The sequence below is a fragment of the Peromyscus eremicus genome, chromosome 5, assembly GCF_949786415.1.
Source record: "Peromyscus eremicus chromosome 5, PerEre_H2_v1, whole genome shotgun sequence".
In the NCBI taxonomy this organism is placed as follows: domain Eukaryota; kingdom Metazoa; phylum Chordata; class Mammalia; order Rodentia; family Cricetidae; genus Peromyscus; species Peromyscus eremicus.
The window spans coordinates 2952487-2976727 of record NC_081420.1 but is presented as its reverse complement, the minus strand read 5'-3'; the positions used below and the strand labels follow the sequence as shown (position 1 = coordinate 2976727).

Here is a 24241-nt window from a genome sequence, read left to right as displayed (position 1 = left end):
TGCCTGAGTTCTACCCCCAGAAGTCACATAGCCCCAGCACTCCCTGAGCGAGCTGCTGGGCAGAGATGGGAGAATGCACAGGCAGAAACAGAGGCCCGGCCTTCAAAATAGCATTAATGACAACAGTAAGACATTGCACTTCAAAAGAAAGTGAGTACCCACTCCTGAAAGTTGTCCTCTGACCTCCACATGCATGAGTGTACACACACAAACATACATAATAAGTACATGAATTAAAGCCAAAACAAATCCAAACCTCAACAGGCTTGTTTTGTTCTAATGATCTTCCCAGATTTTCAAAATCCTATCCTTTTTAAGCTGCATGAATTTTGTCATGTGTTCGTGTCTTGGCAGGTGAAAAGCCTGGACTTAGGTATATTGACAAGCCCTGGTTACTTCTTGGCCTCTGCCTCTCCATGTTTCTCTGGAGCTCAGGGTTTAGTTTCCTGAGGTACAAACAGAGGTGGCTTCTGTGTGTGGCTTTTAGGAGGATGGTGCGTGCGTCAGAGTGCATGGGACAGATCCCACCAGCATCCATCCCAGATTTCACTTCTCTGTTTTGTTGTTTTTTTATTGTGACTTGTCATGCTAGCTAGTGTTTAGGAGTTAGGAGATGGAATGGTAGGAAGTATCAGTTGGATTTGTACATCCATCTTGTGCGGAACTTGTAGCCAACGAGGCAATCCTGAGGAGCTGTTTCTGTGTACCTGTGGTTCTCCGTGTGTTTGCCCCTTAACACTCGATGGCAGCATGGATTCAGGGCCTATCTCAGACCCACAGAATTGGAGGCCCAGCCATCAGTGTTTCACTGAGATGCAGAGGATCAGAGTGCGTATTAACGTTTGAGAGCTAGCACGGCTCTTAGACCTTGTGATGACTTCCCTATAAATGTAAAGCCAGGGCCCCTGCCCTATTATTCTGACTTAGTGATTCTGTCTGAGTTGGAGATAGGATAGGTCATCAGGTAAAGAGTTGGCTGTGCAAACCCTAGGACCCATTCAGGCATGTAGCTCCTGTTTGTAATCCCTGAGCCGAGCAGGAGGAAACTGGTGGATCCCTGGGGCTTGTTGGCCAGCCTCATCTACAAACTCCAGTCCAATGAGAGAGCCTGCCTCAAAAAAAAAAAAAAAAACAAGGTAAATGGCGCCTGAGGAATGACTCCAAGGTTGACCTTCGGCTGCCACTGTATATATGTGTACCTCACTATAACCTCCCTTCCCCCACCAAGACTAGTCCCACTATGAAGAGTTTCTGTTTTCTTTCTCTCCTTCCCTTTCCTTTCCTCCTTCATTTACTCTCTGGCGCAGGGATGGGAATTGAAGGAAGAATTCTTCTCTAAGAGGTGCTCAGAGGAGATAACAGGACCAGATTAGATATTTCCCACAGGTCACAGGAAAGTGGCATCACATCGCCTCATTTCCTGCAGTGATCTGATGTCCCTGATGGCAGCCTCCTTCTGACTTTAAATGTAACCCATGCCATGCCAAAAGTTAAAAAATAAATAAAATTAGGAAACTTGGAGAGAGGAAGTAGGAAAGAGGAAGTAGGCATCTGTCACCACCCCGAACCCCCAAAGAGCCCACTACAGGCCAGTATTTGCTGCGTTAGCTGCCAGTCTTATGCCTCGTGACATAAATGAAAACCATACTTAGGATTCTAACTGAATGCCTTTTTTAAAAACAAAAATTATATTATGACGATTGCAGTTTGGAAGCTGGCATCAGATTGCACTGTGTGGGTTTGTTGTGATTTGATCAGCCATTGCCTCTACTAATGCCATTCTTGTTTTCTGTGGTAAGTGGAAGTGTCCTTATAAAGAGATGTGAGTGCTTTTCTGATTATCTCCTTAAGATAGATTCCTAGAAGTTGATTCACTGAGCCAAAGTTACATTTTGAAGGCTCATGTTGAATAGAATTAAAGTTGTTTCCAGAAGGGTCTTGCCAGTTCATTCTCACTCCCTGGATGAGAGAGTACATCATACCTTGTCCTTTGCCAAACACTGTTCTCTTAAAAACCAAAGCCCACACCCAAACTGTCACTTTGGCTAACAATCCACAGGTCAGTTTGCTGGTGGGAACTTGTCCCCAATTCTTTCTCTGTGGATGCCATTGCAGAGCTCTGCATGCAGCAGCCTTGTCTTCCTTTTGCTCATTCTTAGGGAGCCGTGGTTTATCTTCCTGTGTCAGATAGCTGTGCTTTGGGGTTTTGTTTTATTTTGAGACCATCTGGAGTCCTTGGCTTTGCCCCTCCTGTCAGCTCATCTTCATTATATCTGGGCTTCATCTGTACTGCTGTTGTGCTTTTGTTGTTGTTGTTTGCTTCTTTTGTTTTTTGTTGCCCTTTTTTGGTGACAGGGTTTCTCAACATAGCCCCAGCCGTCCTGGTCTCCATTGTATGTTTTAATTTGCTCATGTCCAGTACATCTTCATGGACAGGTACGTCCTTTAGGACAGTGCCCTCAAGGGGCACATGCAAAGTTCTCTGGGATATTGTAGCAAACAGCATGCACAACATTGCCTTCAGGCTATCCCAGATAACGAAGGCACATGTAACCTGTTGATGAGGAGGCCGTGCTGCACACACCTCTGCATGCTGACTCACAGACGCACATGCATTCTCCATTGGGTCCCTGACTAAAACATTAGGGAATCCATTTTCTTGGCAACTGACATGTGACTGAAGGGCTAAGTGAGTTCAAACCATTCAAGATTAGGTAGAGAGAACATTCCCACTATTACCTTTAACATCTTCAGGCTGCCCCAGCTGGTTACAATGGCAGGGTCATACAGGTCAGTCACTAGGCTGGGTACCTTCGTAGAGAAACCTCTGGGTTGGGAGAGAGTGTCAGGTAAAAAACTCATAAATCCATCCTTGTTCTGCTGAAGGAACCTTTGTATCCTGATCGTTCTATTGTTGGATGTATAGACAGCTTCCTGCTAGCTAGAATTCATGCTGAAGCTTGTAATGTCTGTGGTTCAGAGGCCTCTGTTGATGAATTCCAAGAATGATGCAGTTGGAGGATTCCTTCCTGGAAGCCATTCCCCCTGTTCTGTAAAGCTAAAATGAGCCAGTGCTCAGTCAAATCCCTTGGTAGTATGTGCATATGGCCTGTTCACATCCTTCTGTATACTTGAGTTCACCTGTGGCTGGTATCTAATCTAGTGTAAATAATTGCTGTTCTGAGTTGTTTAGGGAATATTGACCGGAAGCCTCCTTACCTGTTCAGTGCTGATGCAGCCCCACCCCCCATATCTTCTCTATGATTGGTTGGCCCTCTGGACACAGATCCCCCAAATAGCTCAGGAGGAGTGAGGATAGGAGGGCCGATTTAATGTTTCTTCTTCTAGGATCAGGGCCACAGATTTCCACATTTTCTTCTTATTCTGTACACAGTGAGCCATCTGACTTCCTGTTGAACCTGGGAAATGAACAAAGATATTGCAGGAATGAACACATGGGCTGTGTTCATCTCAAAGTCTCCTAGCCATATTCTGTTCCATCCATCCATCCACCTGTCATCGACCCATTTGTTCATTCTTCTCTCTCCATCCTTTTCTCCATGCATCCATTCACCCAGCCAACCACCCATAGTCTAGTAAAAATGTTTTAAATAGTGTCACCCAGCCTAATTCTGCAAGCAACTGCTCAAACTTTTGGCTTGTAAAGAAGAACAGCAATAATGTCCACTGTAGTAAGACCCAGGCGTGACTTTGACAGAAGCTTTTTTGTCAAAACTAGATATAATGGAAACCATGTAGAGAATCTCCAACAATGAGGCACACCTATTCAAAGGCAATGGTATGGGAGATGAAGTCGTGATAGCTGAGTATAGAAGCTCTTTACCTGTGGTCCACAACTAGAGGACTTTCCAAGCTGATGTTCCAGACAGTCTTTTTAGTTCCCAATTTTGAAAATAGGGAACCAAGGAGGACAGTGGTCGGACTGGCTCATTTTGGGGATGTGGTGAGCAAGAGGATGGCCCCAACATTGTTTTCCTCTTGATCTCTGGAATCTATGACTAAAAGTCTTTATATGGATGGTAAAGGGACTTCACAGTGTGAGACAGGGTGGTTACACAGGCTAGAGGCAGAGCTTAATGCAGAAGCAGCTTAATGCAGAAGCAGTCTCGAGTTCTGGCCTCATGAATATGATTTTGCCCTTTTGACCCTTTGTCTCAGGGTTTAGTTTGGTAAATAAAACTCCACTTTAGACCACACAGAGTTTATCCTTATCTCTGAAGGAGTTTCCTGTAGACATTATAGTTTGAGGCCAGCTGGTCTACACAGTGAGTTCCAGGAGAGCTAGGCTGGCACAGAGAAACCCTGTCTAAAAACTCCATCCCCCAAAACAGTGATCCTGAGGTTTTTTACCCCCATCTCCTGCTCTTTGTCCATCAATTTGGTGCCATGAGGCTTCTCAGAAAAGGAGAACATGTACCCCAAATCAGGCAAGAAGCTAAGCTTCCAAAGAAGTTCTCTGAAGTTTTAGGGGGAAACAGTACTGGAGTGTAGCTCTGGAAACTCCATGAGACACTGAATGTGAATATGTGACATTTATTTCTGTGTATGTCCCCTGCTAAGCTCGGTGATGACTCTACTGCAAACACAGATCACACAGACCTTTGTGGACCCCTAAATCCTCTCTCCTCTCAGCCACAGGCAGCAGGAGGAATCGAACTCATGACCCAGTTAGGCAACAGCCTGAGAACTTAACCATCTTGGGTTGCTTTTTTCTGCTTGGTTCCAGGCTCCCTAACCTCTTTCATGTATCCTCCCAAACTCGGGTGATTCCCTCCACTGTTCGGTGTGGCCTTCATGTATCTTCCCAAACTCGGGTGATTCCCTCCACTGTTCGGTGTGGCCTTCATGTATCCTCCCAAACTCGGGTGATTCCCTCCACTGTTCGGTGTGGCCTTCATGTATCTTCCCAAACTCGGGTGATTCCCTCCACTGTTCGGTGTGGCCTTCATGTATCTTCCCAAACTCGGGTGATTCCCTCCACTGTTCGGTGTGGCCTTCAGAAACCCTGGCACCTGGAGTGGCAGTTGCTGTGTTTGGATTCCTTCTGCCTGCCAGAGAGGAGAAGCTGAAAAAAAAAAAAAACAAAAAACCAAAACGCTTATTATTATGATTTTTTACTTAGTTAATTTTATATAGGACAACATCTAGAAATCAAAGTGTGTTGAAAACGGTGTTTTCATGACCCAAGACAGACAAGTGGCCCAGAGGGTGTAGGTTTGGAAGACCTGAGGCCTCTTTTAGGCTTGAAAATCATGTGCTCTTGTGTAGTTCTGACCAGGTTGGAATTCGATCCTTTCTCCTGTCTCTCCCCAATTCCCTGTGGGCCCTGTGAAAGATAAGCTGTTCTGGGTCAAAAGCGAGGTGCTCACATGACCGACCCACACAACAGTTAGCTGTGCAACTTACCTGACTAAACTGGCTTGGAAATGTGGAAAACCTTCACCAACCTGCCATGGAACAAGCCAGCCATTCATCTTGAGCCTGGCACCTGGCAGAGACCACGTGACTGCTCCAAGGTCCTATGCAACTTTAAACATTATTTGTTCTCATTATTTCACTTGTGATTCTTGGGCTTAAAATAATGAGAGATTTTAACTGAATGGGACCTCAAATAGAGAATTAGATGCTAAAACAATCTACTAGATTTAAAAACAAAAATACAAAACCCAGAAGGGCTTTAAAGCTGTGCTACTTAAAGGAATCAAACTTACATTTTTCACAAAGGTTTATTTGGTGTTCTGGTAGAATGTGGCCCTGTACCAGGCAGGGACTGCTCCTTTCCTTTCTTAATGAGCTGGAGTCGTCAGTGACACTACAGGTGTGTGTATCCGTAGACCAACACAGAAGGGTTGCTGACATCTTGGCAGATTTTGTGATTGTGTCAAATGATTTAAAGCCAAGAAAGGAATGACGAGATCAGGAGGATTCATGAAGTCCTGTGGCTGTGACACCAGCTCACCGGCGTGGAGATGACGGACACATGGCGACAGCTCTCACGGTCCTGCTGAGTGATGAGCCAACACCTGAGAGCCGATTACGGTGGCAAGCACGAGGCAGACTCCCACTCAGGTTGCTTTTGCCACATTTCCTGCGGCTCTTCCACTTCTCCTTACTCCTCCCCCACGTTGTCAGCCGCCCCTACTTCCAGTGAGGTCTTTGTGTCTAAAGTGACTGAGCTGTGGGAGGATCAGCACTGCAGCTGCTGAGTGAGTGTAGCCCCTGGAGGTGCTGCCCTCCATGAAGACGTGGTTGGTCCCTGGGAACTTAGAACGTATCCTTTCTAGGTCAACTGTGGGTAGGCTTGGACAAGGCCGAAATGCTGTCCTTTTCCTTTCTATATGTGATTAGGAAGAAGGAAAGAGGAGAGAAGAGAAGAGACATTTATTCAGAGGTTACTATCCTAAGTGAGGAGACGGGAGAACAGTGTGTCACTTTACAGATTTCCCTTTGGTCTGCTGCCACAGTGAGCCTGACAGTGTTCATCAGAGGGCTGCATGCTGATAGCAGCCCAGAGGGATTCAGGCAGGTGTCCTGAATGTTCGTCAGCATCCTGACAGAGCATTAAGCAACCCATGTACATGCACCCATGGCAACACCAGTTAATCCCATGCCGCAGGTTTGTTCATTTTTATGGCTTTGAAAAGCAAGAGGGAAATAGTAGTTTAAGAAATATGATGTATGGGGCTGGGGAGATGGCTCAGTTGGTAAAGGACCTGAATTATATCCCCAGAACGTATATAGAATACCCAGGTCTGGCAGTGTGTTCTTGTTATCCCAGCACTGGGGAGGCAGAGACATGATCCCTGGGGCTTCATGACCAGCCAGCCTAACCTATCTGGTGAAGTCCAGGCCAGTGAGAGACCCCATGTGGTGGTTTGAATAAGAACGGCTCCCATAGGCTCATAGAGGTGTGGCCATGTTGGAGAAAGTGTGTCACTGGGGGTGGGCTTTGAGGTTTCAAAAGCCCCTGTCAGGCCCAGTCCTGCCTCCCCCTTCTGCCTGTGGATTAGGATGTAGTGCTCCAGCACCATGAGTGCTGCCATGCTCCCCCATCATGATGATAATGGACTAAACTTCTGAAACTGTATGCAAGCCCACAATTAAATATTTTTATTTATAAGAATTGTCCTGGTCATGGTGTCTCTTCACAGCAATACAACAGTGACTAAGACACTATGTGCCAAAAAGAAGTGGATAATGCCTGAGAAACGACACCTGGAGCTGTTCTCTGGCCCACACATCCACATGTGCTCACGCGCGCGCGTGCACACACGCACACACACCTGCATGAATATGAACAAGCATGTACACACAAGAAACATGGCACATGCAAACAGAAGACAGACGCCCCTGCATAGTAAAACTGGCTCTTCGAGCCTCCTCTTCGTCCCACCGGTAACTCTCACCTCTGCTCATGATGTCACAACACCTGCTTCCTGCTTCCTTGACCACATCAGAAATTCCCCCACATCCCCTTTCCAGATGCCCGTTCTAACTTCCCATTGTCTTGTTCCCCTTGCACTGTCTTGCCTCAGTCTGGGGGAGGAGGTGGGTGTGATGGTAGTTGAAATAAGATCATATGGAAAGTCCACTTACCATTTGGGATCAGACTTTCAAAATTAGCTGAGTTCTCATATCCATTTGCTTTCACACTGAGCCTGGACACTGTTCATTGCCTTATAAAGTGCTGCATATAAACTGATGGTCTCTCTGTTGGAGCCCTAGGCTAGTCTGCATGAACCAGTGGCAATCCCAGCAGGAGTTGGCCAGAGAAGGTTGTGTGGAGACTTGGCACAAGCCTTCAAGCACACAAATGCTTCTTGCAGTGTGCCCGATGCCCAGTTGACTTCCCTAGGCAAACTGGCAGTGTCTATTTAAATAGGAAACTGTCTTAGTGCACATCAAGAGCTGAAAAGGTCACTTTCTTACCTCAAAAATTTATCCTGTTTTTGTAAATGTTACAGCATCGTATTTTACTTGTATTTGTCCCAGCTCCTGGCCCCATACTGGCTTTCTTTTTCCTCATAGTTACCCTTCTGCCTTAGTGTCACGCGTGTAACACACACCTACATGCAGCCTCCATCCCCCACCTCGCCATTTAGATTTTACATATGAGAGAACACATGCAGTGTTTGTCTTTCTGAGCCTGGCTTGTATTGCTTAACACGATCTCTAGTTTCATTTTCCTGCCAATGACATACTTTCCATCTTATTTATGGCTGAAGAAAACTCCACTGTATGCATGTGCCACATTTTCTTTCTCCGTTCATCTGTTGATAGATGTCTAGATTGGTTCCATGACTCGGCTGCTGTGACTGATGCAGCAGTGAACGTGGATGTGCAGGTGCCTCTGCAGTCTAGTGACTTAGAGTCCCTGAGAGATGTCCCCAGGAGTGGCATAGCAGCTTTTGAAAATTCTGTTTTATTGGTTTACCTGTGTGTGTGTGTGTGTGCGTGTGTGTGTGTGTGTGTGTGTGTGTGTGTGTGCCTCTGTGTGTGTGTGTGTGTGTGTGTGTGTGTGTGTGTGTGTGTGGTGTGCAGTGTGCATGCGTGAGTGCCTGTGTGTGAATACACATGTGCCACATCATATGTGGAAGTCAGAGGAAAATTTGCAGGAGTTGTCTCCTTCCATCCCGTGGATCCAACTTAGGTCGTCAGGCTTTGCCTTGAGCACCTTTACCTGCTGATCCCTCTTTCTGGCCAGGCAGAATAGTTTTCTGAGGAGCCTCCAGCCTGATTTTTGCTGTAGCTGCATAGGCTTATACTCCCAGCAGTGAATCCGGATTCCTCTTAACCCACATCTTCACCAGCATTTGTGGCTGCTTGTTTTTGGTGATGGCTATTCTGACTGGGATGAGATGTAATCTTAATGTAGTTCTAATTTGAAAGCCAAGGATGTTGAACACATTCTTAACTGTTTATCGGCCATCGGTATTTATACTTTTGGAAACTGTTAGGCTTATTTGCCCATTTATTGATTGGTTTGCTGTTTTATTCTTTTGATTTTTAATTTTTGAGTTCTCTATAGATTCTAGACAATTATCCCCTGTCAGTTTTATAACTGGTGAAGACTTTCTCCTATCCTGCAGGCTGTCTCTTCATTCTGTTTCCTTTGTCTATTTGTACATGGTCCTGGGTAAACAGCCTTGCCATCCTAGACCTTCACACTTTCCCTTCCGGCCATTAAGGTGCTGAATTAGTGTGGTTTACATCCCAGCTACCTTACAAGGATCTCATCTACTTCCCATCTATAAATACTCATGCTGTGTCCCAGTTTTATGTTATGGCTATAAAATTAGCCTCAGGCTGTGCTGTTGGACACAGCAGCCACTAGTCATTTGTAGCCACCAAGTACTGAAATGTGGCTGGTCTGAGCAGAGCTGTGCTGTGAATGCAAAATGCCCCAGACATGATGGTGCATGAGGCAGAGGCAGGTGGGTCTCTGCGAGTTCAAGGACAGCCTGATCTACCTAGTGAGTTCTAGGCTACGCAGGGCTACATAGTGAGACCCCATCTAGAACAAATAAATAAATAAAAAGAGAAAGAAATCTTATAATCATATAGTCTAAATGTCTATATTATGTAGAAATTATGGTAATTTGAAGTACTGGAATAAAATATGTTATTGAAGTTAATTTGGCCTGCCCTTTTTATTTGAGGCAGGGTCACATGTAGCCCAGAATTATCGTGAGCTTCTGATTCTCGCACTTCCACTCTGAAGTGCTGAGAGGACAAGTAACCACAGCTGAGCGCTGTTTCTGTGATGCTGCAGCTTAGTGAACACCAGGCAAGCATTCTGCCCTGAGCATTCTAACTGTGATTCAGTGCCCCTGACACACCGGCTTGTGCTGTTTCTGTGTCTGTTTCCTTATCATATTCTAAGGCACAATAGTGGTGATGATGATGATGATGATGATGATAAAAACTCCACTCAGTTATTGTTCTTTTAAGTAGCTGTGCCAGTCACTCAAACCCCAGCCAGGAGCTTGGGATTCCCAGGACTGAGACTGAATCATCCACTCTGCCAGCACCGGAATTTACTGAGGTGAAAAGTTGAGGTCTCTGTTTCTGTGTTGCATGTTTGGCATCCTTGGCACAGCTGGGCACCTTCTCCTTTCCTCGAAGCACAAATTTGGAAGTGCTTGTACTGCTCATGGCTCTGCATGTCACCCGGGCTCAGCGCAGTGGCTTGAACACCAGCCGCCAGGCAGGACACCTTTTCTGACTGCAGCCTGCAGCATTCCTGTCACACTAACAAGAATGGGAAGCAAAGCCATGCCCTTCTCAGTCCCTTTGGCTTGATTAAGTCTTGCTTCTGATGCCTGGTTTTCTAACTCTGAACTAGTCTCATAGTACTTGAATTTTTCCTGTACATAATAAATGCTGTTCCTGAATGATTACCTCGCAGCAGGGTGATGACAGACATCATGATGCTGGAGGAGTGAAGCTTCTGTCTTTTTGACAGAACAGCAACAGCAAGCAGGCAGGTGGCAACTCTAGTGCTTACAAGGTCATCTTGTAGGCAGTGTCAGGACCCTCAGCCTTACAAGGGTCACTGCCTTGTGTAGGCCTAGGATACTCGGGCTTTTGGCTCTAGAAGTGTCACAGCTATTGTATAGGCTCAGAAAGCTGGGACTTCTGGCTGCTGCCCATAGCAGGTGTTGCAGCTTCCTAGTGGCATAGGTATTAGGAGTCCCCAGCCCTGTCTTGTCCCTCAAGGCTAGGTAGTTCTCTGGGACTGTCCCAGCAGGCAGACCATGCCGTTTCTGTCCACCAGCTCTCTGCAGATGTTTGCCCTTTCCAGCTTCAGCTCTCCGCCCTCTTTGCTCCTGCTGTACCCACTTTCACCAGCTGTTGGGCAGATGCCAACCTTCCCACTTCGCAGCATGGTCTGCCAGCTGCTCGTCATGCCACCACTGCTTGCTCCCCTATCCCTGCTGCAGTTGCTGCTCCGCTGTCTCTCTCTTCATGGAATCAATTCAGCTAACACCGCCCTGCGTATCAGTCTTTTATTGAGCCTAATGCAGCAGCACGGGGGGGGGGGGGGGGGGGGGGGGGGCGCTGCCCACTCAGCTAGAGATGCTGCTCAGGCCCATCATAGCACACCTCACATGCAAATGAAGGCTTGCGTTTTCACCAATCACAGCCTTGCCTCTAGCCTCTGCTAGGATATGAGGGCAAGTGCTCCCTGTCTGGTCTAGCTAGAAATGGCCGCAGGGTCATCCAGAGTTCATCCAGGCCTGTGTCGGCAAACTGTGTGGCCCAAACTGAAACAGTCCTGGCTGGGCCTGTGCTTTCAGGAGATGGAACGGTCAGCTGCAGTTGTGGTGCAGTTTTCTCAAGGCGTTGCCGAGTGTTCAGAATGGCTTGTGCTGGCGTAAAGCAGTCTACCTGGCTGTTCGATGCTGGGCTGTTTTACTTGAGGTCGCTAGGGTGACAAGGGAGACGCCAACAGCTGCCACATAGGGGGTCAGATTGATTCATTGTCCCGACGTCTTTGTTTATTTACAAAAAAATGAACATTAGGAGTATTTACAGTAAGAACTCAGTGAATTATCATGAATACTTAAAATGAGTTTGATAGATTTTGACAGTGGTCGGCTCCTTCCAGGATCCCAGGGGAGGGAGAGTACCCTTCTCTGTTACAGTTTGTCCCAGGGACAGAAAGCAGGCTCACAGGCGTCTCATGCGTGTGCTCGCTTAAACATATGCCAGATCCCCATTAGATTGTCCCATCATTTCCACTGGGTCTGTGGTGGCTCTCAGTGGGGGGTGGTGTTTGGGGAGGCTCTGAACCTTTAGGAGGTGTAGCCTGGCTAGAGGAAGCCTCACAGAGTGGGCTCTGGGAGTTTGTAGCCTCATGCCTCCTCTGGTTCACTCCCTTTGCTTCCTGTTTGCTTTGAAGATGTGATCTCTCAGCTTCCTGCTCTGGCTGCCTGCTGCTCTGCCTCTCCCACTGATACTGGCTGCCCCTCTGGAACTGTAAACAAACTCTTTGGTCATGGTACTTTATCACAGCCACAGAAAAGTAACTCCAACAGAGGCTGGTTATGGTCCTTGGAAGCTGCAGTGGATTTATACAGAGCATTCATCAAGTCGGACCTCCACAGTTGATCACCCCAAGTCTCCCAGAAATCAGATGCGTTTTCTTGGGTAGCATCACTACAGGAAAGGTCACTGGGTTTGCCCTTCCCGCCCCCCTTTAGTAGTGGTCACTTGCAAACTTAATGTACACTGAGTATCTTCTGTTGTTCTTTTCTGCTCTTGGACACCCGCTTCCCTGAGAAGTACCATTGTCAGAGGCTATTCTCCTGGCTGTGGAGTTTACAGTCACCTCCTGGCTCTCACCATTAGCCTCATGTGTGTAGGGATCACATCCCTGGGGTGAGGTCAGCCCTTCTGGCATGCTTCCAGAGAGTTCTGCTTGCACGGAGCGAATGCCCAGGCTTCTGGGGAGCTCTGGTTTCTCTTTCACTGATGATCATCTTTCACTTTTATCAGAATGGCTCTCACTTCAGTAACTCCAGCAGGGAAGCTGTGTGCCAGCCATGCCTCACCTGGCCTGAAGTGACCTGCTCAGGTCGTCCTGTCTCTTACTACCCCTAGACTTCCTCTGTGTGGTGAGTCCCCCCTGACTCAGAGCCAGGCTGACAGACCTGTAGACACCACAGGTAGAACCTGGTCAGGAGCTCTGTGGAAAGGGTTTGTCTTAGTCGTGCAGACTGCCAGTCGGCCATTCTGCCTCCTGCTGGCCTGAGTCTGTGGCTCCCATGCCTAGAGAAGGACAGCACAGTCCAGCCTAAGCTTTTACTTCTGGAGCTAGACTGACCCAAGCAGAGCATGGCTGAAACACACCAGCCACGTGGCTGTGCTGACAGCCATGGGAGACTAGGTGTACCTTAGTTTCGCCACTGTGCACCTGATCTTTTAAGGGTGATAAAGCTAATTGTTCTATAAGAGCACACAGGCAGGCAAACTCTACCTAAACAGAGAGGGAACGATGAAAATTAACATCTCTGTTAGACCCACTCATGTTCTAAAACAGAGCAGAGTACACACTAGAGGTTCCCATGATTCTGTAAGCTCCACTCTGCGTGTGTGATGTGATGTGATGTGATGTGTGTGTGTGTGTGTGTGTGTGTGTGTGTGTGTGCCAGAGGAGGATGTCACATGCCCTGTGCCTTAGTCCTCTCTGCCTTAGTCCCTTGAGACAGGATCACTCTCTCTCCCGTAGTCCCTGGAGACAGCATCTTTGACTGAATCTGGAACTCAACTGTTTTTCTAATGGACTGGCTGCCCAGAAAGCATCTGTGGACAACCCCCCACCAACCTGTACAAGCACTGGGATTACAGGCACCTGCAGCCATGATGGCTTTTATGTTGGTGCTGAGAATCTGAATTTAGGTCCTCACGTTTGCACAGCCGTGCTCTTACCCCAAGGCATCTCCTCAGCTCCCCAAACTGCATCCTAATCTGGCTCCAGTTTGTACGGTGCTTCCCGTTAGTTATGAGCTGTGCACAGCAGATTGCTGACTTTTTGCATGTGCTTTTGCTGATTGTTTTCCATCTTGAATCTTGGCACCTTGAATAAATCTGACTTTGTTCTCCTTCTATTGGAATAAGGAACTTCAGCTGAGCTCCTGGCATGTCTCCTCTCTTCATGCAGATACATGAACCCTACTGCCTTTTCAAACTCCCCCGTCCACCCACCCAAAGCATCCTGCTGAGTTCAGAACAGATTATACCTTCTGGCCTGGTTAACTTTGTCCCAGTAGCTGAAAGGAGACTACAAGACAGAGCCGGCGTGATCAAATAATAGGAAGGGCTCCAGGGATTAGCAGGGTGAAGTCAGAATAGTCAAACAGGGTCTGAGTCTCAGCTGGGATGGCCAGACCCATGGCTGGAACATACTCTTGAGGCAGAAAGGCCCCAGTCTCTGTCCATCTGATGTGGTCACGTCCATGGAATGGCAGCTGCCTGACAGTAATCTGCAGACACACTTTCTTTACAGAATGTTTTGTTTTTCATAATTCTAGACTCAGAGGCCAGTATCACTCTAATATGGAGCTTATTGTGTTTGGGGAAGATATTTGAGTGTTGCTTGCTTGTCTGGTCCATGGAGACCCTGTTTGGATTGTGTTAAATGACATTTTGCAACAACATTTTATTGCTTTTGGCTTTAAAGAAAAAAACAAACAATGAGCAGATGTAGGTCCAGGCATGCATTGTTTTGTTAGGTCTCGGGTGGTGGTGTGCATGGCCAGTGAGAATCCCACCACAGCTCCCAACTGCCCAGGAGACCCACTGTCTTACATCCCAGCATTGAAATGCTTGGATATCCCTGTGGGTTGTAAATTCCTGAACTGTCAAGACCTTATCTGGACCAGTATTGTTTACTGGTGAGTACCAAAAGGCAAAAGAGCCTAGACTGGAGCAAAATAGCAATGTAGTCAGATAAGGTGGTCCATACCTGTTATCCCAGGACTTGGGAGGTGGGGGCAGATGGGTCCTGAGTGCAGGGTCAGCCTGGGCTACATAGTGAGGGTCTATTTGAAAAAACTGAATTGGAAAAAAAACAAATCAAACAACGATTTAAAAAAAAAAATAGCAGTGTATCCATCAGCTCTCATCTGGCTAGTACCTGGAAAGGACACCCAAGATTGTCCTCCCAGGAGGCTTCAGGCCACTCAGGGACTGTGTTCCCAGGAGGTCTCAGGCCACTTAGGACTTGTTCCCAGGAGGCCTCAGGCCACTCAGGACTGTTCCCAGGAGCCTCAGGCCACTCAGGAATGCTCCCAGGAGCTTCAGACCACTCAGGACTGTGCTCCCAGGAGGCTTCAGGACACTCAAGACTGTGCTCCTAGGAGCCTCAGGCCACTCAGGACTGCTCCCAGGAGGCCTCAGGCCACTCAGGACTGTTCCCAGGAGCCTCAGGCCACTCAGGAATGCTCCCAGGAGCTTCAGACCAATCAGGACCGTGCTCCCAGGAGGCTTCAGGACACTCAAGACTGTGCTCCTAGGAGCCTCAGGCCACTCAGGACTGCTCCCAGGAGGCCTCAGGCCACTTAGGACTGCTTCCAGGAGGCCTCAGGACCCACACCTCTCCCTGTCACCAGCACACTTTGCCTTCATGATCCATTGTTACTGTGAGAGCTTGAGAGTTGGTCTGGTTGGACCTGGTGTCACAAGCCTTTAATCTCAGCTGTTTGGGAGTCGGAGACAGAAGGGTCACAAGTTTAAGGCCAATGTAGTCAATTTAGAAAGACCCTGTATCAAAACAGAAATTAAAAAAAGGGCTGGTTTATAGCTCAATGGTAATCAGCAAGGTCCGAGTTTCAATCTACAGTTACTACCAAAAATTTCCCCTTCCAAACCAAAACAATTGGTCTGTGACAGCAGGCTAGGATCACTCGATTGATTCTGAGTATCTATCCTCTTCATCTTGCTCTGTTCTCAATTGCCACCAGAAATATGCAGCACAATTGACTGAAGGAAGAAAACAACTTCAGACACTGTGTTATGGTAAGAGCTGTGCTGGCTGAGACTGTCATGGATTTGCCTGTCCCCAGGGCAGCCTTCTGACCAGCAGCCTGAATGAGACAGTGACCTTTCCCAGGCCATACACAGCCCACTCCCATTTTTTAATGCACCAGAGCCCCAGAAGGATCTACACTAGTCTTCACATCTCCCACCTCCACCTTTATGTTCAGCTCCATCCGTCCATGGAGGGACTCTGCCACAAGTACCACCCACTAGGAATAGCCTCAGAGGCATGTCTGTGTTGAGCCCTAAAGCCTGCAGTGGAATATAGTCCATTCTCACTCCGAAGAAGCTGACAGTGTCACTGGGAGAGGGGACCCAGCATACCTCCAGAATGCTGGACTTTAAAATGCTCCAAGTCTAAAACACCATGAATAAGTTTGTGAGAGTTTTATGGATAACAACAGCCTCAAACGATTGAACTGGCACACACTACGCCCTCCTGTGACAAGGGCCAGCTCTAGCCCTGCATACACAGCCTATCAGGACTGCTTATCAGATTTTAGCTTTCTCCAGGTATTCCTAAAAGCTCTAGACTTGTTCTTCCAGATGGATCTGAAACCTTCCTTCTGTTTCCATGGAAGAGTAGTGGCCTTGGGCCCGGGGTGTTCTTCTTTCCTGTGCTCTGCTGTGTGTTCTGGTCCTCAGGGTGCTGCTGTTCCCAGGAACTGGCATCTGTCCCACTCCCCTCCACTCACTGTGTTTTTTGCATGGCCCCCAGGCTGCTCTGCTCCTGACCTTCAGGCCCTGGGGGTTCCCTGGGTGACAGGATGCTGTTTATCCACTTGGGAAGCTGTGTCTCTCTCTGTGTGTCGTGGCAACCTGAGCTGCTTGCTCATGAGGGGGCCCTTGCTCTCCAGGTCATTTTCCGAGCTCCATAGCAGTTCAAATAATTTTTTCCTTTTCAATAAGTACTTTAAAGCTCACAAGCTCTTCATCTTCCTAACATGCAGCTTGAGTGCTTCTCATTGTAGCTTCTCAGTGGGGAGGTAGAGAGCAGTTCCTGGTGTAGACTACGTCAAGAAGATGTTCCAAGGGACTGAGTACCACTTGGGGCCAACATTAGCAAGTTTCCATTCAGGTAACTTTGTCTTCTGGCAAAATACGTGGAGCTGGTGGGGTTAGTATGGAAGCAGAGATCCTACTTCCTCTTCTAAATGGTATCTGAGAGGAGAACCCGCACATTCCTTGCGGGTGTGGTTTAAAATCAAAGATAAAAATGGCATGCTCTGGTAGTCTGAATCTGCACCCTGTCCAGGTTGGAGCATGTTCTTGAGGAGTGGCTGTGGAGAAGTGTGGCATGGTTAGACCCTGGGTTGGGCACTGTCATATCTTGTTACAGTGTGCCTTTTCTATGCTTGGTATCATCTTTTTTCCATTTCCTCCTCCTTTCCCCCTTTCCCTTTTTTTTCCTTCTTACTCCTCTCCCATTCCTTTCCTCTCTTCTTCCTTCCCCTTCTCTCTCATCCTCCATCCCCCTCCTTCCTGTACATGTCAAGTGAGCGCTTTAATGCCCAGCCATACACACAGCCCCTACTGCACCTTTCTGGCAGTAGGTGATCTCTATCTCACTCTTCGTTCCCATGAGCAGAGTCTTCCACAAATTACTATATTTCAGAATTAAACCTGTTTAGGCCAACCAAAATTTAAGGGGTTCATTTTCAGTGTTTAGTGAACTACGTAAGATCTACAGTAACACCAGTGTTTCAGAAATAGATGCACCGCACATGACCGGGTATTGAGACTCTGCTTGTGCTGCTTGTAGTTTTAAATGCAGATAATTCATTCCTCACCCATAGTGCTTTCAGATTCTAGAATGCTTGCATAGGCACAGTGAAGAGTCCTTGAAATGGGTCCTAATTGGAAACAGGAAATCCATTTGTTTCATATGCACCACACACTTATGACCAGGAGGTATTTTATGAAATATTACTAATAATTTTGAGCATGAAACAAAGTTTTGTGGTATAGAATTTGTTACAAAAATGCTCAAAGATTTTGGATTTGGGATATTTTGATGTTCTTATTAGGGATGCCCATCCTCTATAGTGCCTTCCCAGCAATTCCACAAACACAGGTTGCTTTTTGTTGCAGGCTTTTCAGAGCATCTCCAAATTTTGATTTTAATTGTCCAAGACACCTAGTTTTCAGAGAGGAAGAGATGACATCAAGTGACCTTAGTTATCCACAAAGTCTTCAGCTTGCATTCTCTTCTTAGAGGTCTATTCTGGAAAGATCTGTCCCCCAGTGGGGTACTGGCCAGGTGTGCACAGATTAGACCAGCCACTGGGCTGTGCTGGCTGTGCACAGGTTAGACCAGACACTGGGCTGATGAATGGGGCTTTGGGGTTCGATTGACAGCCATGTACCTTTACACACCGTGTGATAGTTAAGCATGTTTATAAAATGTTCCTGTGTGTCAGAGCATTGCGGCTGTCCATGAGGGGTTCTGTGTCTTGGGCCTTGCAGAGTCCTGGGTACAATAACAATCAGGGTCATGGCCAAATGGAATATATTAATAAGCTGGACTGGGACGCTTGATGGCAGTTTATTCTTCTAAGCTAAGGTCTTCCTCTTTAAATAAAATTTGTGGCTTTTTAAAAAAATATTTTTTGAGTGTATCTGTGTTAATCTGTGTGTGTGCACATGTGTGTGCATGCATGCAGCATGTGCACTAATGTATAGGCCAGAGTGACATCATGTGTTTTCCTCAGTATCTTTTCTACCTTATTGTTTGAGACAGGTTCTCTCAGTGAACCTGGAACTTATTGCTTGGTTAATCCAGCTGTCCAGCAAGCTCTGGGGATTCATCAATCTCTACCTCTTTTTCCCAGGATTGGGGGCCACCTCGTTTAACTTTTTGTTTTCAAAATAGGTGCTGGGGATATGAACTCAGGTCCTCACACCTGCACAGCAAGGGCTTTACTTTTCAGCCCCTGTGACGTCTGTGTCAGTCCCTGCACTGGGGATCAAACCTAGGATCTTGCACATGTTAGGCAGGTGCTCTTTCAGTGAGTCACATCAGCAGCCCATTTTTGCTGTAGTGTGTCTTTTTTTTTTTAATTTATGAAACTCTTTAAAGTAGGGGTGTATCTCAGTACTATGTGTCTGTCTACCAGATAATGTTTAGTACATTTAATTGAAAGGTTTTGTGTTAAACGGATTGGTTGTTCATCTCCAATGCTGCAGGCTATCTTTCAGGAGAATGTTAGTGTGTTGACAGAATGGTATGCAGTGCATTCCATTTTCAGGGAAATTTGTGCCTATTAATCAGTGGCTAGCACTGAGCTGTTGCTCCTGGGGAAATGCAGCTTTAGGTTCATATAAGCCGTTTACAGCATTTCTGCAAACGTGCTGCATGACCCTTTTTATGTGCATTTCCATTTATAGATACCTTTTTTAATATGTGGTATCATTTCACTGACATTGAACTCATGCAATGGCTCCTCACCCTGAATGATGCTTAACTGATAAGCTTGTTTTCTCTATGAGGCACATCAGTCTTCTTAGCTTACTTAATAAACAGCACATGAAACCATCCAAAATAGTGAAATACCACAAAAAGCTAAAAAATACATGACACCCCTCCCTCAAACAAACAAAACAAAACGACCTAGTATCAAGCAGAGTACAAAAGGGCTGCTGGCTGTCAGTGTGAGAGCTGAATTAAGAACAACATCATTAGGAACATCATCACTTTGAGGGTCCTCAGCTATGATGTGCTTATTAACAGCTCAACTCTTTAGTGTATGTGTGTGTGTGTGTGTGTGTGTGTGTGTGTGTGTGTGTGTGTGTGTCTAAGCATCTACAAAAGTGCCACAAGACAGCTGGAGAGGAGAGGTGGCTCAACAGTTAAGGGCACTTGCCGCTCTTGTAGAAGATCCAGATTTGGTTCCTAGCATCCACATGGTGACTCACAACTGTCTGTAACTCCAGTTCCATGGATTTGATGCCCTCTTCTGGTCTCCATGGATACTGCATGCATGTGGTGCACATACATACAGGCAGGCAAACACTCATGCATATAAAGTAAAATAAGTAAATCTTTCTTTAAAAAGTGCCACAGGGATTGACAGGGAAGTGACAAGTAAATGTTAGCAGGAGACTTCATAGTACAGAATCTGTAGGTGGTGAGGATGTATTACACCATCTCATAAAAATTCAGTGTCAGGTACAGACTGTTTCCCTGTACAGAAACTAGACTACGTCACACTCAAGCTTTTTCTGGACTAACAGTAATTGTGGTACAGGCCTCCATGTTGGAATTAATTTCTAACCAGCGTCAAGGTGTTGGTAACAGAACTGAAGGGACACTTACCTGGTCTGGGTTTAGTCTTTGAATTGGATCGTGTTATTATGCTAGGACCCTCAAAGTAGAAGTATTTGCATAAAAACCCCCTTTCACTTGTTATTGGGGGTTGGGCTGTTAGGGAAGAGTTATCTTCAAAGTCACATCCAGGGCACAAAGCAGGTGACAGGAAAGCCATGGTCCAGCTCTGGTTGCCAAGGAAGAAAAGGATCCCAGCAGCAGTTGGCCTAGTGTTGCACTAAGTGTCTGCAATAGTCGTCTGTGATGGGCTGGGATGTGGTGTCTACATGAGAATGCTGCGCAGGCTCAGGCATCTGCACTCTTGTTTCCCTGATGGTGGAGCTGTCTCAGGAGGTTTAGGAGCCCTTGCTGGAGAAGTGTGTCTCCGGGGGCTTGGATGCTCACAGCCTCAGCCTACTTCCAGTTTGCCGAATCTGCTTTGTGCTTGTGGTTGAAGCTGTGTCTCTTACCTTCCTGCTCCAGCTGCCGTGCCTCACCCACTAAGTTGCTTTCGGTCCTGGTATTTTATCACAGCAACCATAAGGTAACTAATATAGGAAGTCTTCCACCCAGGAGTCCCTGGCTGTGTGTGCGGCTGCCTGAGGAGATGCTCCTGAGGAAATGACCAGGGCCCTGGGTGTGACCCAGGGTACACAGCTGCCGGGACTGTGCATACCTTATGACCCTGAACTTCCGGGGCTGCAGCCTGTAGTTTACAATTGTAGCAGCAACACACCCTGGGCGGGGACAGTGAGAACCAGTAGAGGAAAGATGGGAGTGAAGGCTGGAGCCAGCAGCCACATTCATCATTACAGCTGTCCTGTGGACATTTTCTTCTCTCTTGGTCCTATTTGCCCATGCTACTATCGTCCCCCCAGGGGGACATAGATGAGAAGTTACATTTTGCGGGTAATATCACATTACATTGATATAAAAGCAAACAGTGTGATGAAAATAATTTCAGTTTTTGCAGATTAGTAATAGTTTTGACTGAAGACTTCCTGTGCTGTTGTCAGGGCACTTCTAATCACTGTGTCTGTCAGAACTTCATTTAAGCAACTTACCTTGCTCTAATGTGGGTATTAGGAGCAGCCTGTGCACGAAAGGTGTGGCCCTGGCTGGAGCTCACCAGAGGTGGCCAAACCTCTAAGAGGTGGCAAAGGAGCCGCAGGATGGGTGTTTAGGCCATTGGGCGTATGCTCTGGAATGTGGTCATTCTGGCCTCCTCCTCACTCACTCTCCTTCCTGGCTCCAAGGTGAAAGGTTTTGGTCTACTGTGTGCTCCCACCATGATGTAGTGCCCCACATCGGGCTTCAAAGCAATGAGGCCAGTTGATAATGGACTGGCGCCGCTGAAATTACGAGACAAGCCTTTCTCTCAATAAGTTATATCAGGTGTTTCATTATAGTAATGGAAAGCAGATGAGCACATCCCTCTGCTTCAATAACCCTTTATGATAGTGTGATCATTGGAAGTCTGTGTTAACAGCTTGCAGGTGGTCTGTGTCTGCAGATGCTGCACAGTTCCATTGGCTTATAACAGTGTCCTCTATCTGATGCTCTGGTGCTCAGGATGCCAGCCTTGCAAACCAGTGCTGTGCACCAACCAACCTTGAGGGCAGTCTGCAGTGTGTGTGGGAGATGGCAGACAGGGGAGCCTGCAGCCCTTGGTCCTCAGGCAATCCACAGCCTTGGGAAGGTAGGATAGGAAAGAAGTGGTCAGAAAATAACAAGCCCCACACAAGGGGTATGCAATGATCAAGACTCTGAGAGACACAGGAAGGTGAGGTCAGATTGCCAAGGGAGACAGAAAAATAAGGAAAGGTGTCTTCTGAGCAGTGGCATAGGCATCAGTGTGGGTGTTTCTCAGGAACCTTCTGGGCCCCTGGCCTGACCCTGCATGGCAAGGATAGGGCTTTTCCTCACTACCTGCCCTTAGTTCCCTCACTGTGTTGGGTGTTGCCATTGTTGACAATTGGAGAATGAGCCCTGTACATTATGTTCCCACCTCCCTGGCCCTTGAGCTCATGCAGGAATATTGGCTACTCACCTTAGAACAGCAAGAAGTGAAGCCACACTCAGGAGAATCTCTGAGTCTAACTTTCCATTTGGATCATGTGGCTCCTTTGCAAGAAGTTTTCTGCTTTTGTTGTTGTTAATGTCTTTACTCACTGTGTTAAAGTTCTTGAGTCAATCCCGAGCAGGTGTGGAGCCTGGATCCTGGATCCTGGATCCTTGAGCCAAGTTACTTTGCCATGTGTGAGGTACACACAGCTCAGCTCTAGCAGTCTGACATAGTCCTTTGTTGTCCCAGCTGGGCCTTTCCATCCTGGATCCTCTCGTGTGCTTGGTGTGTTCCAGTTGCTGTCTTTGTGAGGCGAGGGTCACTTAGCACTTCTCTCGACTCTAAAGCTGATGTAAACCTGCTTCTTATTCAGGTTGTGGAAGCTCCTCTCTGCCATCCTCCACTGTACAACAGAGAGCAGGGTTGGATTCCTAGAAAAACTGTAAAATGATTGAGATAGTCACATCTTATCCCTGGACTCTAAGCCAGAAAAGTTCACAGCAGCCAATTCTGGCTTTCTGTTGTATCTGTCCCTCTGTTTTGCTGCAGGAGGGGAAAGTAAGAATTAACCAATTATGTACAAGTTGCTACAAAAATAGTGTGTGTGTGTGTGTGTGTGTGTGTGTGTGTGTGTGTGTGTGTTTCTTCAGTGGCTTCTGCCGCTAAAGCAAATGTGTGTGTGGTGAAGTGTCCACTCTTGATCATCAAAGTATTATCCTTCATTTGCCCCGCCCCCTCATCTTCATGTGAGAGAATAAAGCAGTCACAAACATCCATGATACTTCCTTACACAGCCATTTTTCAGCAGGTGCACAGAAATGTAAAGAGCCTGTGAAGGACCCATGGCCACTTCCTTTGTCAGTAGGGAAGAAGGGAGATGGCAGGGATTGTTCTAGAAGGTTCCTCCTGTGTTTCAGTACCTCCCAGAGAACTGCTCTTTAACTCCCATAGTCTCACTTGCTCTCTGACCACATGCTATTTTGTGTTACCATCCTTTCTGATCTCTTTCATATGTGGGAAGGAGATTCTGGTTCTATGTTCTGTGGCACTGAGGATGCTACCTTTTGTGAGAAGAAACAGCTCAGATCAAGCCTTTAGTAAAAAAGCCTTAAGTAGCTGAAAAGTCCAGTTACTAGTTCTAGGCTGGAGTTAATTCAGCCACTCTGTAGTGTTCCCACAGACCTGGTTCCTTTCCCTCCACAGGCACCCCTTTGTGGCGGTTGCCCTTAAACCATAAACTGTTCCCCTAACGATCCCACATAGCTTCCAGCCACTCTGGGGTTGTATATAGTTAAATGTTCATGAAAAGAGCTTCATAAAGACTGTCTCGCCATTGTCTGGAAGGTCTTAGATAGGTCAAGTCTATCACTGAAGCCAGAGGAATACACTGCATTGATTGGCTCAGTCTAGATCACATAATCCAGTGTTTGGGGTGGAGTCATCAGCCCAGACCTACAGAGATCCCTGGAAAAAGATGTTAGATGTGGAGGAGGATGAACAGAGTAAAGAAGTAGCTCCTCTATCCTTTGGTTCTGAGTACTGTGGGCCTTGTTCCTCTGGGTGTTGCAGTGTTTAATATTGATGTTAGAGACATGTCTCTGAAGAGAGTCTTGCATGTTCTGTACCGATATCCTGCTCTTCATCCTCCCCCAAATCCTTTCCTGGTTCTATGTCTAGATATGCTGAAGAAGAGTTTGTTGAAATGGGAGGAAAAGAGTATAGACAGGCTGGCTGACTACCTGTTCAGTCAAATATATTTTATTCCTTATGACATTGTTCGGAAGGAACAGGCTCAATGAAGCTGCACTATGCACAATAAGAAGTATGCCTACCTCCTTTGTTAATTGTCAACCTTTTGAACTTTCCTAGTCACAGTTTTGCCAAATGCCCCCTCCCATGCTACGTCCCTGCTCAGGTCCTGTCTTCAGTGAACCCTAAACACTGTCCCATCTTTCTCTGCTAGCGGACAGTTCGCAGTGGTGAAGAAATGCCGTGAGAAAAGCACTGGTCTTCAGTATGCGGCCAAGTTCATCAAGAAAAGGAGGACCAAGTCCAGCCGGCGGGGTGTGAGCCGTGAGGATATCGAGCGGGAGGTCAGCATCCTGAAGGAGATCCGGCACCCAAATGTCATCACCCTGCATGAGGTCTATGAGAACAAGACAGATGTCATTCTGATCCTGGAGCTGTGAGTGTCCCTGTGGTGTCTGGAAGAGACTGTGGGAAGGGACATGGGTATGCATAGGTGATAGTTAGCCCAACTGGACCATTGTTGAGAGCAGCCCTGAGCTGCCTTCCTGAACCTTAGT

At 47.0% G+C, this 24241-nt stretch overlaps 1 protein-coding gene across 2 annotated transcripts in view; it reads left to right on the top strand.

Moving 5' to 3' along the window:
- The window catches only part of Dapk1 (death associated protein kinase 1), a 163551-nt gene that overhangs the window by 66001 nt on the left and 73309 nt on the right, over nucleotides 1-24241 (top strand). For both annotated transcript variants that reach the window (XM_059262764.1, XM_059262765.1), the window contains one exon: nucleotides 23899-24120. In XM_059262764.1, coding sequence (XP_059118747.1) covers nucleotides 23899-24120 — 222 coding nt within the window. The remainder of the gene's footprint in view (nucleotides 1-23898; nucleotides 24121-24241) is intronic.